The sequence below is a fragment of the Lissotriton vulgaris genome, chromosome 10 (assembly GCF_964263255.1).
Source record: "Lissotriton vulgaris chromosome 10, aLisVul1.2, whole genome shotgun sequence".
Taxonomy (NCBI): domain Eukaryota; kingdom Metazoa; phylum Chordata; class Amphibia; order Caudata; family Salamandridae; genus Lissotriton; species Lissotriton vulgaris.
The window spans coordinates 564353633-564370175 of record NC_141698.1 but is presented as its reverse complement, the minus strand read 5'-3'; the positions used below and the strand labels follow the sequence as shown (position 1 = coordinate 564370175).

At 43.3% G+C, this 16543-nt stretch overlaps 1 protein-coding gene across 4 annotated transcripts in view; it reads left to right on the top strand.

The window, feature by feature from the left end:
• CLEC16A (C-type lectin domain containing 16A) overlaps positions 1–16543 on the top strand; it is a 704284-nt gene that overhangs the window by 127513 nt on the left and 560228 nt on the right. For all 4 annotated transcript variants that reach the window (XM_086941416.1, XM_086941414.1, XM_086941413.1 and 1 more), the window contains exon 7: positions 12733–12907. In XM_086941416.1, the coding sequence (XP_086797542.1) occupies positions 12733–12907 (175 nt within the window). The remainder of the gene's footprint in view (positions 1–12732; positions 12908–16543) is intronic.

Sequence of the window (16543 nt, the reverse complement as noted above, 5' to 3'; positions counted from 1 at the left end):
ATTCAAAGAATTATACATTTTTAAGATTAACTATATAACTTAATCAAGAATGATTACAAATGCATATGTTTTTAGTGAAGTATAATTAAAGTGTGGAGTGGTAAAAGAAAATGTCTAACTACATTGTTATAGGATATTCCTTGAAAATTTTAATTTATGTATAAACATTGTTTACAGTTATGATCTATAACAACTTAACATCTGGAAGGAGCTCTGGGTTAGAACCTATATTTATTTCTCCAGTTTGGATTTTTGATTTGATAAAACGTGTGATTACACAAAAAGGTGCCCGGCCGCTAATAATGCTCAAAGCAAGAATTATTACGTTTTAACTGCTTTGAAAAGTCAGATTAGGGTTTTCACAAATTTCAGGTGGAAGTTAATTCCTGAGCAGTAAGCACAGAAATGGCTCGGCCACCTGTGCACATCTTGTAAAATGTAGGAATATTTACCAGATATGACATGCTGAAACGTAGAGGTCTAATAGGGCGATTGGGGCAAGGGAGAGGGGGGTGTCAAATAGCTTATAGGTACAGATCCACGCTTGGCTTTCCGACAATAACAGAGAGCTTTGAAGGACCGCACTGGTTTGTCTTCTGATACATAGAATAACATGGCTTATCGCATTCTGTATCCGTTGCAGTCTGGAAGGAGATCGCTAGAAAGTCCAACCAAAAGGGAGTTACAATAATTCAGTCTGCTAGTAGTGAGCGGCTGGACTACAATTTTCCTGGCAAAACAGGGTAAGAGAGAAATAATTTTTCTCAGGACCTTCATCTTAGAAACAAAGGTGGCAGTTAATTTATTGATGTGGACTTCGGAAGATAACTTTATATTAAAAACAGTTTCGAAATTGCAAGCAGTATTAGAAGGTATGGGCCAATGGGATTAAAATCTAGAAGCTCAGGCTACCAGTTTAAATTCACGACAGACTTCTTCCCAAAAACCAGGACCTCAGTCTCATCAGTATTAAGCCTGACGGAAGTTGGATTTATCCTGTTTGCCACAGAACGCAGACCACTCTTAAACTGGTCCTGGTTAAGTCTTATTTGAGTCATAAAAAAATGTTTGTGTGTTGTCCGCGTATGCATGAAACTGAAAGGCCATGTAATGGAACAAGATCAGCCATAAAGATTAAAGAACAAGGAACGTAACGCAATTTACTGTTTGAAAAATAATTCGATAATGAGCCATAGAGCCTGCCTGTGTGTGTCTCTTCAAGAATCACATGAACTAACTTAATACAGTGCCCTGTAACCCAGGTTCAGCAACCCTGTCCAAAGGAATAGTGTGAGAACCATGTCCAAAGCTGCCAGGAGATCGAGGCCCCAGCATTCAGAACCACATGGATGTAATTACTGGCAGCTGGTAAAACAATTTCAGTACTAAAACATGGACATAAACCTGATATATAGATATTAAGAAGAGAGATTTTCTATGTGTTTTGACAATTTTATAGTTACTCAACTTTTTGTGATTTTAGCTAGCAAAAGTAGGAGAAATACAGGGTGATAGTTGGACAGAGTTGCAGGGTCTAGTGTGGGGTTTTCAGCAAAGGGGTGATGAGTACTGTTTTCCACAGAACAGACACCTTTTGGAAGACAAGAGGGTGATTTTAGCTTGGCAAAGATCAAGAGGGAATGTGATCGAACTTAAGAAGGTTAATATCTTGACTCGCCAATAGGAAATACCACAAATGTACTGGAGAAAAGAAAAAGTGGGTGGAACTCAAGTGTTGCATAGGTGAAAGTTAATGATTATCTATGGCAAAACAGGTCAAAAGCTACATGATTTTTTCCTGGAAGCAATCTGTTAAGTCAGAATAGAGCTTTTGTGAGGGAGCGACTGATGCAGTAGTGGCTTCAAGTTCAAGTTCAGTAATTTGTACAGCGCACTACTCACCCAGAGGGTCTCAAGGCGCTTGGGGGAGGGTGGGTGCATTACTTATCGAATAGCCAGGTTTTTTCTTCAGGTTTTTTTTTTCTTCGGAGTAAGCTTGAGAATTGTAAATGAGGTAAACTTCTTTAGCATGTTTTTTTGCAGTTGTAATATGGTCATGATGGCACTTGGCCCGAGCATTGTGTATTAGGTTTTTTCACACATGTAATTCCCATCCATGAATTAATTTATCATCAGAATTGGAATAGCCGCGCCAGAGTTGTTTGAGCTTTTTACATCTCCTTTTCTTGCCCGGGAGAGTCTTTCAGTATACAGAGGAACAGATGGAGAGGTGCTGTGAGGAACCTGTTTTTTCAAAGGGAGAGTAGCATCCAAGGCTGATGCAACCCAGTTATTGAACAAGTCCATCGACACACATTTTCTCCTGTGGATATGGAGATGTACTATCTAACGGAGCAACTAAGCTAAAGGGCTCTATGTTGGACCGCGGGCGGTGCAGTAAATTAGAAGATGAATTGCTACTAGTTTTAGTATGAATTGCCTTATTAATAGTGAAGAGAATCTCTTCGGCTATGACAAACTATCTCTGGTCAATGAGTGGCCAGCCGAATGAGGGGACCCTTGAACTAATCGAAGGTCAAAGATTGAACAAAGATTGAGTAATTCAGAGGCTGCCTTATCCTGTCTCTTGTGAACTTGGAGATTATAATCATGAAGAAAAATTACAATGTTGGTATTTAAATGAGCAGTAGAGATGAAATCTTGCCAAGAGAGAATACGTTTTTAACATGACTGTAGCTCTATAGAAATTTCTCCGTGGCACATCATAATGTTTACAGAAGAACATGAAGTGAAACAGATCCTGAGGAGACATGTTGTCGCAGCCACAGGATGCTAACTCCTGACCTCTTCTGGACCCCTTCGGCACCGCAATTAAAAGATGAAAATAGTCAAGTCGGAGCCTGGTCAACAGAAAACGCTCATAGGTGGACAAAGTCCCAAAAGATAAGGCTCTGTTAGTGGCTCAGTTGATAGGGTCATATATTTGCGAACTCAGGGTTTACACAGTTCCTGATCACCCCTTTCCAGCTTCCTTCTAGAGAGGAAAGCCTCTTTAACAAGGTCAACATTTTTTTTTTGATGGCTGAAGGTTTTAAAAAGAGGTCAGGACGACCCAGCTCTGAAAAGCGACCTTTAATGTACCACAGCCATGGGATTCTGGACATATGATCCAGGGACATACAGTCTGTCATAATTTGCTGGGTTAATTTTAATTCTGTGTTGAGCCAACACTTGAGCCAAAAAACTAAGGGGCACAAAGCAAAAATATCGCATAGAAAGGGGATCCCTAATTGTTCGTGAGCTATCAAATTTGATAAGCCAGTAGGCATTCCCAGCAGGCGTTTAAAAAAATTATTTTCTACCACTTGCAGTGAGTTTGGCGCTGTATACCCCCACACTTTGCTGCCATAACTTACAGATGATACACCCTTCGCTTGATAGATTTTCAGCATCGCTGCAATTGGGCGCTTCCTTTGGATGAGAGGCCCCATTTCAGACGCTCATCCAACACTACACCTGGATATGAGAACAGGCGTTGTGGGAATCTTCTCGAGGCCTATTGAGAAACAGAACTTTTTATTTGTCGTGTCCCCACCTGCACATTATATGATTTAGCATTATTGATCTTAAGATCACAGGACCGCATAAAATTCAGAAAGGCATCTTATAAACATTGCAATCCTCTGGCAGTTCTTGCTATCACAACAGCGTCACCTGCATTTAGGAGGACAGGGAGACCCCGACGACCTACGTGCGGAAAGTCAGCCCCTGTCGATACCAGGGCTTTCCCATGTCATTTATATATAGATTAAACAAGAGCTCTTCTAACGCCGACAGAAACTTTTTTGGGGCCAGACTTACCGGGACTGCTGCCGCACAACCCTCCTGACACTGGTCTCCCCCCGCCACCGGACATCGCAGCGCAGCCGTTGAGAGAGGGAGACTACATCCCCCATAAGGCTTAGCGGCTGGACGCCGCCTACACGCATTGGCGCCCAGTGCGCTTAAAAACACCTGAGAGCCCCGGTGGAGCGGGAGCTCTTCTAACGCCAACAGAAACTTTGATTCCCGTTGAATTTCCGATATGTAATATTATATCTTGGAATATAGCAGGAATTAAATCAAAAATCGATAATCCACTTTTGCAGGACTTTATCCAGCATCAAGATCTGATCTGTCTCCAGGAAACTTGGAGCAGGGAAGCGGTCCATTTGAATGGGTATAAGACCTATCATACTCCGGCTGTTGAGGTCATGCACGGGAGAGCCAAGGGAGGGCTGAGTGTCTATCTCTCAAATAAGCTGAATTTAAAGGAGGACTTAGAGCCCATCAAAGACACTTATTTCCAGTTGTTGTTACTTCTATCGGATTCCAATGCTTCGATTGCCCTGGTTAATTTTTATAATAATATTCCCCAGGGTGAAGTATCAACTGTTATTAATAATTTGTCTGAAGTATTGTCCTCTCAGGTTGTAAGCAATCGGAAAGATACAATTTTATTTTAATTTTAATTTTATTTTATTTATCTTGTATAGCGCAAACAGCTACCCAACAAAGGGTTTCCCGGCGCTGTGATTCAGTGTTGAGTAATCGGACGACTGACTTAGATGTTGAATAGCCAGGTTTTTAAGGCTTTTCTGAATTTGATGTAATTAGCCTCTGAGCGCAGAGCTTGTGGCATGGAATTCCACAAGGAGGGACCAAGGTAGGCGAAGGATTTGCCTCCCATGCGTGATAGTTTTATTTTGGGAACAACAAATTTATTAGCTGTTGCAGATCTCAGCGTCCTAGATGGAAGGTAACATTGTACAAGATTTTGTAGGTATTTAGGGGCTTTGTTTGTTGAGATTTTGTGCATGAAGCATAAAGATTTGAATTTGATTCTGCTCTCAATTTTTAACCAGTGCAACTCGCGTATGAGTTTGGTGGTGGACGAGTGGATAGGAATTTTACCTAACAGTCTCGCTGCTGCATTCTGCACAGTTTGCAGTTTGCGGACTGTGGCTTTGTTGGACCCCAAGTATAACGCATTAGCGTAGTCTAACCTTGATGTTATTAAGGCGTTAATGACAGTTTTTTTTAGTATGATCCGGTAGCATCCAACAGATTTTCTTTAGCCACTTCAAGATAACAAAGCAGGTGGCCGATGTTTTAATAGCTTGCTGGTGCATACTGAGTGTGTCATTGACAACAAAGCCTAGTTTGCGGGCCTGGTTGGTTGGGGTTGGAGGAGGGCCCATTTCAGAGGGCCAGTGCTGGGGTCCCCAGAGTTCTTTATTTCTTCCCAAAATAATAAGTTCGTTTTTTTCACCGTTTAATTTCAGGAAGTTTTTTTGCATCCATCCAGCAATTTTCGTTATTCTTAAGCTTAATGTGGAGGGATTATTGTTGCCTGATGGTGGAAGGGAAAAGAGAAGCTGAGAATCATCAGCATAAGAGACCATTATTAAGCCGGTCTCCTCAACTATTTTTGCGAGTGGGCTCATGTATAAATTAAAAAGTAGTGGACTTAAAATTGAGCCTTGTGGAACTCCGTGTTTGAAGGTGTGGGTTTCAGAACAAGCAGAATTGGAAAAGACTTGAAATTTTCTGTTTTCAAGTAGGGATTTAATCCAATTTAAGGCAGGGCCACAGATGCCAAAAGAGTGAAGAGTCTTTATTAGTACCGCATGTGACACAGTGTCAAATGCGGCACTGAGGTCAAGAAGCACCAGTGCCACTGTTTCACCCTTGTCTATCATCGAACGGATGTTTTCTGTCACACCTAATAGGGTGATCTCCGTTGAGAAACCAGCCCGGAAGCCAGACTGATGGGGAGGTAGCAGGTCATGTATGGTTATGAAATGCGAGAGACAGCGATGGACATGTTTCTCCAGAATTTTGGCAAAAATAGGGAGGAGAGATATTGGTCGAAAATTCGAGGGTACCTTAGGGTCTGCATCAGCTTTTTTTTTAAAGTGGATGAATCATTGCATGCTTCCAATCCTGAGGCACACATTCTTCCTGCAAGGAGCTATTTAAAAGATCCGTAATAGTAGATAAAGCTTTTTTACTGAGTAATTTTAAGATGGGGCATGGTAGAGGGTCATTTGGTGAGCCTGATTTTATCGTGTTTAAAAGGTCGGTGACAGTTTCAACGTTAAGCATAGGCCAAGTGCTTAGTGAGAGGGTGGGAGTTTTGCCAGAAGTGGTATCTAAAGTGGCCTCTTGAATGCATGGTCTGTTAGGGGGGGAATTACGTATATCACTGTGAACTTCGTCGTATTTATTCTGATTTAGTTCGATGGCCTGATAAATGTTATCAACTTTGTCTACAAAAAAAGCAGCTAGTTGATTACATTGTGTTTTATTTAAATCAGGTGGAGTTGGTGAGGTGTTTGAGCCGGCCAGCTCTTTAACTGTTTTAAAAAGAGTTTTAGATTGGTTTAAGGCTGCAGTGATTTTAGTGCAGACAAAATTGGCTTTAGCTCTGCTACACAGCTTTTGGTATTGTGTTAATTGATTTTTATATTCATTTTTGGCTTCCATGGAGTAGGACTTTCTCCACTGACGCTCAGCGTTTTTACATTTGGTCTTTTCAAGCTTTAAGGAGTCGTTAAACCATGGGGCAGGTAAACGTTGATTTATGCCCTTTAACTTGGTCTTGGGCAGGCATGAGTCAATGGCTGCCAGGAGCCAGGATTGGATAGAGGCTGATAGATTTTGCACTCTTGAGTTGGTGCATGGTATTGTGTCTTCTAGTAAAGTATTAAGAATGTTGATATCAAGTTTTTTCCATTTCCTGACAGTGGGGATTTGGGCCATTGGAGAATTCTTAGAGGTTAACGTTTGAAATGAGAATTTGATAGGAAAATGGTCTGACCAGGGAATAGGCAGAGCCGGAAAGGTGTTCAAGTTATGAATGTTTGAAAAAATCGGATCCAGTAGATGACCTGCGGTATGTGTAGGGCCAGAGTTTTTTAGGCTTAGATTGAGGGACGCAAGGTCGGCAATGAGTTCAGTGGCCTTAATACAGTGCTCATTATCCAGATGAAGATTTAATTCTCCAATGACTGTGAAATTGGCAGTGTTCATGGTGAAGGGGCTTAGGAGTTCCGATATTTTATTTAACCAGTTTGATGCTGCTCCAGGTGGACGATAAATGAGTGCACCGGAAAAAGTAAAGTTGGGGGAAAGTATAATTTTGAAAGTGGCACCTTCACACCCCGGACAGGGGAGTTTTATAAACTCACAGGTATAGGTTTTTTTAAAGATCACTGCTATGCCTCCTCCTGTTTTATTTATCCTATCAAGGCGTATGATCGCATATGAATCGGGGAGGGCCATGGCCACATCGGGTCCGGAGCTTGCATGAAGCCATGTTTCAGTAATAAACAAAGCGTCAGGCGCCTCATCTATTAACAAATTAAAAATGTCAGTTTTGTGTCTGGGCAAGGAACGACAGTTTAAGCTGAAGAAGGTAAATAGCTTAGAATCAGAGTTAGAGCATGTCATATTTGTTTGGGTCTCAAATTGTTTAGTTCTAACAGAGTTTATTGCCAGTGATGGTCCTCTGGGTAGGAGATTTTAACTGCATTTTATGTAAGATGGCAGAAGATAACAGATGTGGTGTGGTACGGGAGGAGGGGTTGTGTCTATCCCATTTTACCCACTCTCCTTTGGGTGACCAACTTAATGATGTACTGTATAATTTTGATCTTGGTTTTGCAAATGAAATATGTGCATCGCCATTTTCCCTGCCTCCAACATTTTTAATGGTAGGGGTTGTTGCTCCACGCTTGATTATGTTTTTACAACTAACAATCACGCCAATAAATCAATTCCTTTAAAGTCTCAGATAATGCACTAAGTGATCACTTCCCGCTCTGTCTGGCTATTCTATTGCCCATGAAGAACATCTCGAAGAGTAACCTCAGAAAAGCCAGAGCCCTAGAAACTTTATCTATTGGTAGAATGAATGGGTACTTGCTACGATGGGCTATGGCCAATCAAACCGAAATACTTAATACAGTAATTGGCCAATGTAAGCCTTAGTTTGCAATATGCTTGGGCGAAGATTCCACTCCTGATACGCTTCTTGCATCCTTTTCAACCATCACTAATGTAATAAGGAACTCTCTTTTGAGACAGCGAAAAACTAATAGAGATCAGGGAGGATGGTTCAATTCTAATTGTACTAAAGCCTATGCCCTTTTAAAGAATGAATTGCATAAAAACCCAAGAAGTATCATGGAGGTGAGGAGACTTAGGAAGGTATATAAGCTAGCTGTCAAAGATAGGAAGAATGCAATAAAAGGAGAGGCATGGGAAGCTTTGCATGAAGCTTCGGTAAATAATGATAGTGCCGGCTTCTGGAAGATTATTAGAACCCCATTCTTAGTGGATGAAACCGGTCCAAAAATAGAGATCGCAATCCCAGAGGCAGACTGGGTTGGGCATTTTTCTAAGGTATACGAGGGAGAGGAAACATCGCCTTCCCTCTGTACACCTATACCCTACTCCAGCTCAAGGAATCTGGTGTTCACTATGGACCAGGTGGAAAAAGCTCTTCACGCCAGTCAGGTTGGTAAGGCTCCTGGCCCGTATGGTGTCCCTATAGATATCTTTAAGTCTATCATACCTCTGTGCTCCCCTTCTGGTCCAGGTGCTCAATGCAAGCTGTACCACAGGTTTCTTGGCTACCTGGGTGGAGTCTATAATTGTGCCCATTTATAAAAAAGGGGATAGACACGACCTGGGTTGTTATAGGCACGACCTGGGTTGTTATAGACCTATCTCCCTGTTGGATTCTTTTACAAAGGTAGCTGGACGGATAATTTTGGACCGTCTTCTGGACTGGGCTGCTGATAATTCTATCCTATCTGTTGTAATACTTTTATCAGATTTGCTATATGGTTTCCGGTCTGGTCTGGGAACAGTAGAGCAGGGCCTAAACCTTCTGATGCTGGTGGGGAAGTACACAAGGGCCAGGAAAGGGAATTTATTCCTGGCCTTTGTGGACCTCTCTGCCGCATTTGATTGTTTGATTCATTCTAAATTGTGGTCCTTACTGAGACAAAAAGGTGTTGATGAAAATATTATTTATTTTCTTAAACGTTTTTATAATGACGCATCAGCTCGCGTTTGTTACGGCCTGACGGGGGAATGCACTGCCAAAATCCCAATTAGGAGTGGAGTCAGGCAGGGTTGTGTACTGGCTCCATTCCTTTTTAACTTGTATATAAATGGTTTGGAGGGAGTTTTGTGCAGAGAGAGTTCAGATTCCCCGTGCGTAGACGGCCGTCCAATTCCGGCCCTTTTGTACGCAGACAATGCCGTGTTAATGTCTCGTACTCAAGTGGGTCTTCAGCGCACCGTGGATAGTTTTACCCTTTTCATGAAAGATCTGGGGTTAAGGGTAAACTCCTCTAAAACATTCATCATGCGCTGTGGTAAGAACATTAAGACCAAAAAGGCCATTTTTATTGCAGGACAGAAGCTTGAGATATCTAAGCAATTTTCATATTTAGGTATTTTATTTGCTCAGAATGAGTCATGGGTGCAGGCAGTAGCAGCCAAGAAATTGCGATGGTACGTTCTACTGCAGCCCTTAAACCTTTTGCCAAAAAGCTAGGTATAAGACCACCTGTTGAGTTAATTAAGATCTTCAAAGCTAAATGTGTATCCGCTGCAATTTATGGGAGCGGGGTGTGGGGTTTCACAGGCCAGACTCCCATCCAGGTAGTTGAAAACTCTTTCCTGAAATACATACTTGCTGTACCTAATGGTACCTCAAGTAATATCTGCCATGCAGAATTAGGCCTTACATTTATATCCGATTTGATTAAGCTTGAGCCTGTGCTTTTATGGCACAGGCTGTGGACCAAAGATGAAGCCAAGCTGAATAGTGATATCATGACAGATATTTTGAAACTTGAGGGAGCTATGAGGATTCCATGGCTGAGCTACGTGTTCAGGTTTTTCAAGGACCTTGGCAAACCTGAATACTTTCTAAATCCTCTTACTATCTCAGCCATTTCTAGAAAGGATCTGAGGAGAGAGGGCTTGACTCTGTTAGACACTGTAAGAACAACAACGGAGATCTTAAAACCAACTGTCCTGCAACATCAACTGATATTAACTGTTTTTAATATTCAACCCTATTTGGTTTGTGTTCCTGGTAACTATGATAGATTCTTATTATCCCGCTTCAGGTTGGGAATCTTTCATAGATTGGTTAGCTTCCCAACTGTAAATGACTGGTCGCGTTATTTGCAGCCTTGTCCCTGTGATGATGTCGCCCCAAAGCACCATGCATGTTTTCTTATTTTGCAAATTTTATGCATTTATCAGGTGCGGGAACTTACTGCCCTTTTTTAGACCAATGGGTTTGCACCAATGTCGCCCGGCCTTGCTAAGTATACAATACTTGGATAATGAACGAGGGGTTCTAATAACTACAGTCTTCCTGAAAAAAAGTGGTATATCACAGAAAGTCTATGATCATGCAGAGCACTTTATGTACCATGCGGTCGCCTTAAATGGAAATTCTTCATTTTTGAATTGTTGTTAATGTTTTTATATTCCATTTTTCCCACTTTTTAACTTGATGACACTGTAAAATCAATTGAAGTATGAATACTTTTTAATATGTATGCTTTTACGATTGCTTTTTTTACAGTCGAATAAAGCTATTCTTGAACTTGAACGTGATTAAACAAGAAAGGTGCCAGGATGCAGCCCTACCTCACCCCTCTCTCAATATCAAATTCCCTGGAGACCCGGAGATCCTGTGAATATCTGTTTGTCTTCGTTTCTCAATGCATGTCCATCAGAAAGTCCACAATAGGGGCCTCAACCCTCATGGCCCTCATGGACTGCCACAGCTCGACCCGGTTGACACTGTCAAACGCGGACGATAAGTCCATGAAGGCCATGTAGATTGTACCTAGACGGGCCACTGTGTACTTGCCAAGGATCAAGTACAAATTTAGACATTGGGCCATCGTAGACTTCCCTGCCCTGAATCCATATTGAGTATTGGAAATGATGTTACCATCCTCTGCCCATGAAGATAACCTCTGCAGTAAGGCCCCTCCCATAACCTTGCCTTTAGCGTCATTTCATGTAAAGCGTGAGAACTTATGAGGGGTCAAGCCTGTATGGTCCCTAATTCTAACCCGAAATGGTTTGATTGCTCCTGTTCGCAAGCAGCATGTAAGTTAAGGGAGGCTTTGAAAAACTTGCCGAGGATTCCTACACACATTCAGGCTTGCCGGAAAGGATATAAACTGGCCCTAGCTAAACTTAAAAGTGTAATCAAGGAGGAAACATGGAGGGAGCTGGTGGAGGCAAGCACGCTCAGGAATGGCTCACGGTTCTGGGGCATTGTAAACAGACCACTGTCCTTTGAAGATCAAAGTAATACTCTTGGCTCTCACATAACGGAAAAGGAATGGGTGGCTCATTTCCAACTTATGTTTAAGGACCAGATGGGCAACCTTGATCCACCATCTTATTCACCAACTACTGATCCCATGGTTTTCGAGAGGGAAGAGATAGTCAGGAATTGCTGGATTGTTGAGTAGACAAATCAGAAGTCATGGAGAGGGTGAGAGACAGAAATTCTGTGTCAGAAAACTGACTTGGAAATGGAGAGGGCAGCACTAAAAATGACTGCCACACTGCCACCAGCTAGTCAGCTTGATATGATAGGAAGTCCTAATCGCGTAATCCGAGCAGGTTCCACTTTTAAGACGGATTTTGATGATATAGGTAATGTCTAAATTAAATTAAAGCTGAAGATTTCTTATCTCGAAAGCATGTTTCAATATTGACCTTGTGTTGACTAAACAACAGGACAATACAGGCCTTACTAATACAGCGGGTGTGTGGTGACAGAGTTGTATTTTGTACACCCTAAGCGAAATGGAAATTATCTATAGATGGGGGAGCAGGATTAAAATGATCAAAAGTAGTGGAGGGGTAAATTGTATTGTGAGTTAAAAATTCAAAGGATTCGGGGAAAATGTTTACACAGTCTGACTTGATATTGCTCAGTGAGGAATTCCAGTGGTTTCAAATAAGTTCCTTGCCTGCTTACTTGTTTGCTGAGGTGAAGAGAATAGGTGGTAAAAAACCAGCCTCATCCCTGGTCCAGTGCTTCGTCGATGTGTGGACAGGCGAAAATGGGCATTCCTTCAGCACGTCTGTGGTGCAGCCTTACTTTTGTAGCCTAGGCACGGCCTGTAAATTATGACAAAAAATTAAGGAGAAATCAGTATCACTTGTGCTCTCCAAAATGGAGGCACTAGTGTGTCATAATTCAGTTTCTAACGGAAAAATGAAACGTAAGGTTCTTGTTGGTGATTAAGTCTAATATGCATGGAGAGTATCTTTATTTTGTTTGGCATTTTAACTCGAATCGAGGGATAATGCCAGAAGTGACGAAAAAATCCGGAATTATATTTGAGCAGCAGAGATGTATCTATCTAGTCTAAAAGCATTTCAGACCACATGCTGGAAAACTAGTCAAAATAATACTTGCATTTGCTCAATGTGAAATTGTTTGCAGATTCAAAGCTATGGGGGGTGAGGTGGTGTAGCCATTATTCTATATTCCCTAATTGTTAATTTTTATGTATACTTATAGAACTATTAATGAGAGAGCTATTCGTTTGTTTCCATTCTGTCCGAGGGAAGCACGCACATTGGAAGAATAAATATGACACTTGCCATGTTTTCTTAAACGAAGGAATCTCTTCATAAGCTTTACTTTTCTTTCTTTTACAGACATCGAAATAGAGGCAAACTAAGTGACTTGGTAGCAGAACATCTTGATCATCTGCATTACCTGAATGATATCCTCATCATCAACTGTGAATTTCTAAATGATGTGTTAACTGACCACTTATTGAACAGGCTATTCTTGCCTCTGTACGTGTATTCACTAGTAAATGAGGATGAAGTAAGTAACAGAGTGCATTGCTTGTTTTCATTACTCTTTTATCATTAGTGCTAATGCTTAGCTAAGTCAGTTTTAGTTGCTGAAACTAGGAGGTTAATTTATGATCTGCTTAGTTCATAAGATTGCATTTGTGGCGTCCTAAATGTAGCGTACTTTTGCAGCATTAATCTGTTAAAGAAAGATTTGCATGTTGTGCACCTAGTATGTGGGCCAATTATTGCACGGTGTTTTTCCAAAATAGGAACTTTTGGTAATCATTGAAGTATGAAATGTGTCTCCCTTATTACAACATCGATGACCTAAAGCCCCCCCCCCCAAACATGAATGTTAATTGCAATTTATAAAGCGCTTAATACCAGCAGGTCTCTAAGCGCTGAGAGAGAGTAGTTGCAGCCAGCCCCCAAGTGTGAATGTTAGCTTCTGATCAGGCTGCGTTATGCCCAGGCCTCAGTGCAAATTTGTCACTAATACCCACTTTGAATCTGTGTCACATACTAAAAAGCACCAGGGCTCTGAATTCCATAATGAGATTTCAATAATATCTTTAATTCCAAAAGCGAATTAAAGAAGACCTCCTTTGCGATATTTCAACATAAAGAAGCTAAAATAAAATTCAACAACTAATGTATATATCAAAAGCGCGAGAGTGTTCAAACATTTGTGCAACTTTGTGCAACAGCTATAAAAAGAGGTGGGACAGGTTTTTTAAATGTGAACTATGGACGTTTAACATGGGAAGTACACCCCTCATTCCATGCTAAAAGATGGCTTTCTTCTAGCCATTGCTGGAGAGCTTCATCCCCCAGATAAAGTTTGCCTACTCTTTCTAAAGTACCAGCGGCACCTCACAAACGTGGCTCAATAAGATAAAATCTAACCTAATAGTTCCTTTTTCCTGATTTAAAGCAATTTCATCTGGACAGCTCCTTTAAGAGGTGGGATCACAACTGATTTACATATTTAGTCCTATTTTAAACATTTACTGTGGGCAAAAAAAACAACCGGATTGCTAGCAAGCCTAATTCCACTAGTTATGATTAATCCAAGTATTCCACTGAGCACATTTAGTTTTTTATGTTTCATTCTGAGATATATTGTCGTGATTCACATGTCTGCGACTTCTCTTCTCATTAGCCTATTATTAATAAAGTATATCTGAAAGAGACACGTTGGTGATAGATGTCTTACCTTAGAATATCCCCAGGTGTCAGACTGGTTCCAGAAAGTTTTGCTTAGCAGTATCCCTGCCCGTCAGTAGGTGGCGTCCTGCGGCTCCGCATCTGTCACTGACGTCGGCGCTGAGATGACGTCACAGAGAGTACTTATGTGCCACCCATGCGCGCGAACGTCAGTTCTTTCTTTTTCCGCTCCAGCAAGCGCAGATCCGGATTGAGCACGTGCCTTAGTCACTTTTTGACTGCTATTTCGAGACATTTATCTCACCCTTTTTTCTCCTGGTGCACGTAGAGATGCCTGGCTTTAAGCCTTGTGGGGGAGTGCCGCCGTAATATGTCGATGGTTGACCCCCACGATGTGTGCCTCTACTGCCCGGAGACAGATCACAACTCCCGGGCCTGCCGGGACTGTCGAGCCATGGCCCCGAAGGCCTGGCGGGAGCGGCGGCAGAAATTACTGGAGCTTCGGCATTCATCACACTGCCGCTCTGGGTCCAGGGGTCATTCCAAGTCTTCACCCTCGGATTCCGGGAAGCGACGCCATAAAAAGAAGTCGAAGAACCGTGTTCACTCTCAGACGTCGCTCCTCGGAGGTGGATGAGGGGAATAGGGGCTCTGCCCCTGCGGCTCCTCTGGAGCCTGGGAGTCCCACAGCCTACCCGCCATACCCGGGCCCGTCGGCGACTCCCGAACAGATGCAAGAGTTTCTTGCTGCCTTGGACCGCCTCTATAGGCCTCGGGCTCCCACTGGCGCGCCTTCGGGCCATGCGGTCCCGTGTCCAGATCCTGCTGGCCCTGCGGCTCCGCCACCGGCGCCTGCGCTTCTGGCTTCGGCGCCATGAGGTTCATCTTCGCTGGCTGCGGCACAGCCCTCTGCTCCACTCCCGGCGCCGCAATGGGTGCCATTTATCCCACCCCTGCCCCGGTTCTCGGACCATTTTGTTCCGGCATGGGATCCGAATTGGGAGGCAGATCTGGCCCGGCCCCGCCCGGTGCCGTTCCCGACGCCGTTCATCCCTTCTCTGGCTCTGCTGCCGTGCCCGGCTGCCTCTACGCCAGAGGCGGATGACGACTGGGACGGGTCCGAGGACCCTCTTGCCTGGCAATGTGACTCCGGGCAGGACTGGGTGGACGACCTGGAAGACGCGGGCGAACTCGATGTTTCTTCTGACCCGGAGTTTGCCTCTCCTCTGCCTACTATGGAGTAGGGTGCTTCCTACACCGTGGTGCTCCGTCGAGCTGCGGAGGCTCTCAATCTCGACATCCCTACGGTGGCTTTCAAGCGCTTCTCCCTTTCAATGAGGCCCTTACCAAAGTCCTCTTGGGCACTTGGTTGCGGCTGGCCACGGGACGCAAGTAGATAAAAACGTCGCCAGGTGTCACCGCCCGGCGCCTGGTGATCCTGCCTTTCTGACCACTCACGCCTGAGAGCCTGGTCATTCAGGCCTCGACGTCGCAGAGTGCCTTTCCTACGGCTCTGCCGGATAAGGACTCTAAAAGGCTGGACCAATTTGGTAAGAGGTTTTTCTCCTCGGCCAGCTTGGGGCTGCGGTAGGCCGTTACACCCATTCAGTGTGGGATTCCGTTCCTCAAGTCTTGCCTCAGTGTTCTGAGGAGGTCCAGGCTGTTCTTTCCCAGGCGATTGCTGTGGGGAAGGATGCGCCTAAGTTTGCCATCAGGTGTGGTTTGGACACTGCTGATTCATTGGGCAGGGCAATTTCCACGACTGATGTTGCGGCGCCACTCCTGGTGCGTTCAACTGGGTTCTCGCCCGATGTCCAGGGCTCGCTCACGCCCTTTGATGGCTCCCGCCTCTATGGCGATTAAGGACTCGCGGGCCACGGCCAAGTCCTTGGGTCTTTCTGTGAAGAACTGTAGCGGGAATTCCGTTCTCCTACAGAACTGTGCATAGAGACCTGGAACCTTGGTGAATTAGGATGGCCCAAAACTCTCCTCAGTACCCAAAATTCCCTTACCGAGCTAGCTACAGTGTCTCATTGGTCATAACAATCTCCCAATGCTTAGACAAACCAGAACATGAACTTAGATTACCTTGGGTATCGTGGAACACATGAACACTCTTTCGCTATATAATCATTTCAAACCAGAACGTGGAGTAAATGAGGACACGTGAATATTTGAAATATTTATTTACTAACGCAGGGTTCTCAAACGCAGTATCTTATATAATACAAGCAAACATATTATAAGCAACAAAGTTATCAGCATAGTTATCAGTCCATAAAAGGCGAACGGTGACAGCATACTAAGATGCTGTAATGAATAGGAATTAACAATACCTAATTCTCACCCTCCCTATTTAGCATAGTATATTTATATCTATGAAGGTCTCATTTGGGTTTTAGCAGGGCGGGCCCATACCTCAAAATCTCAGTGGCAGAGGATCACATCATCTTCCACCAGTTCTCCTGAATGCGAAGCAACATCAAGTGTGTCTTGT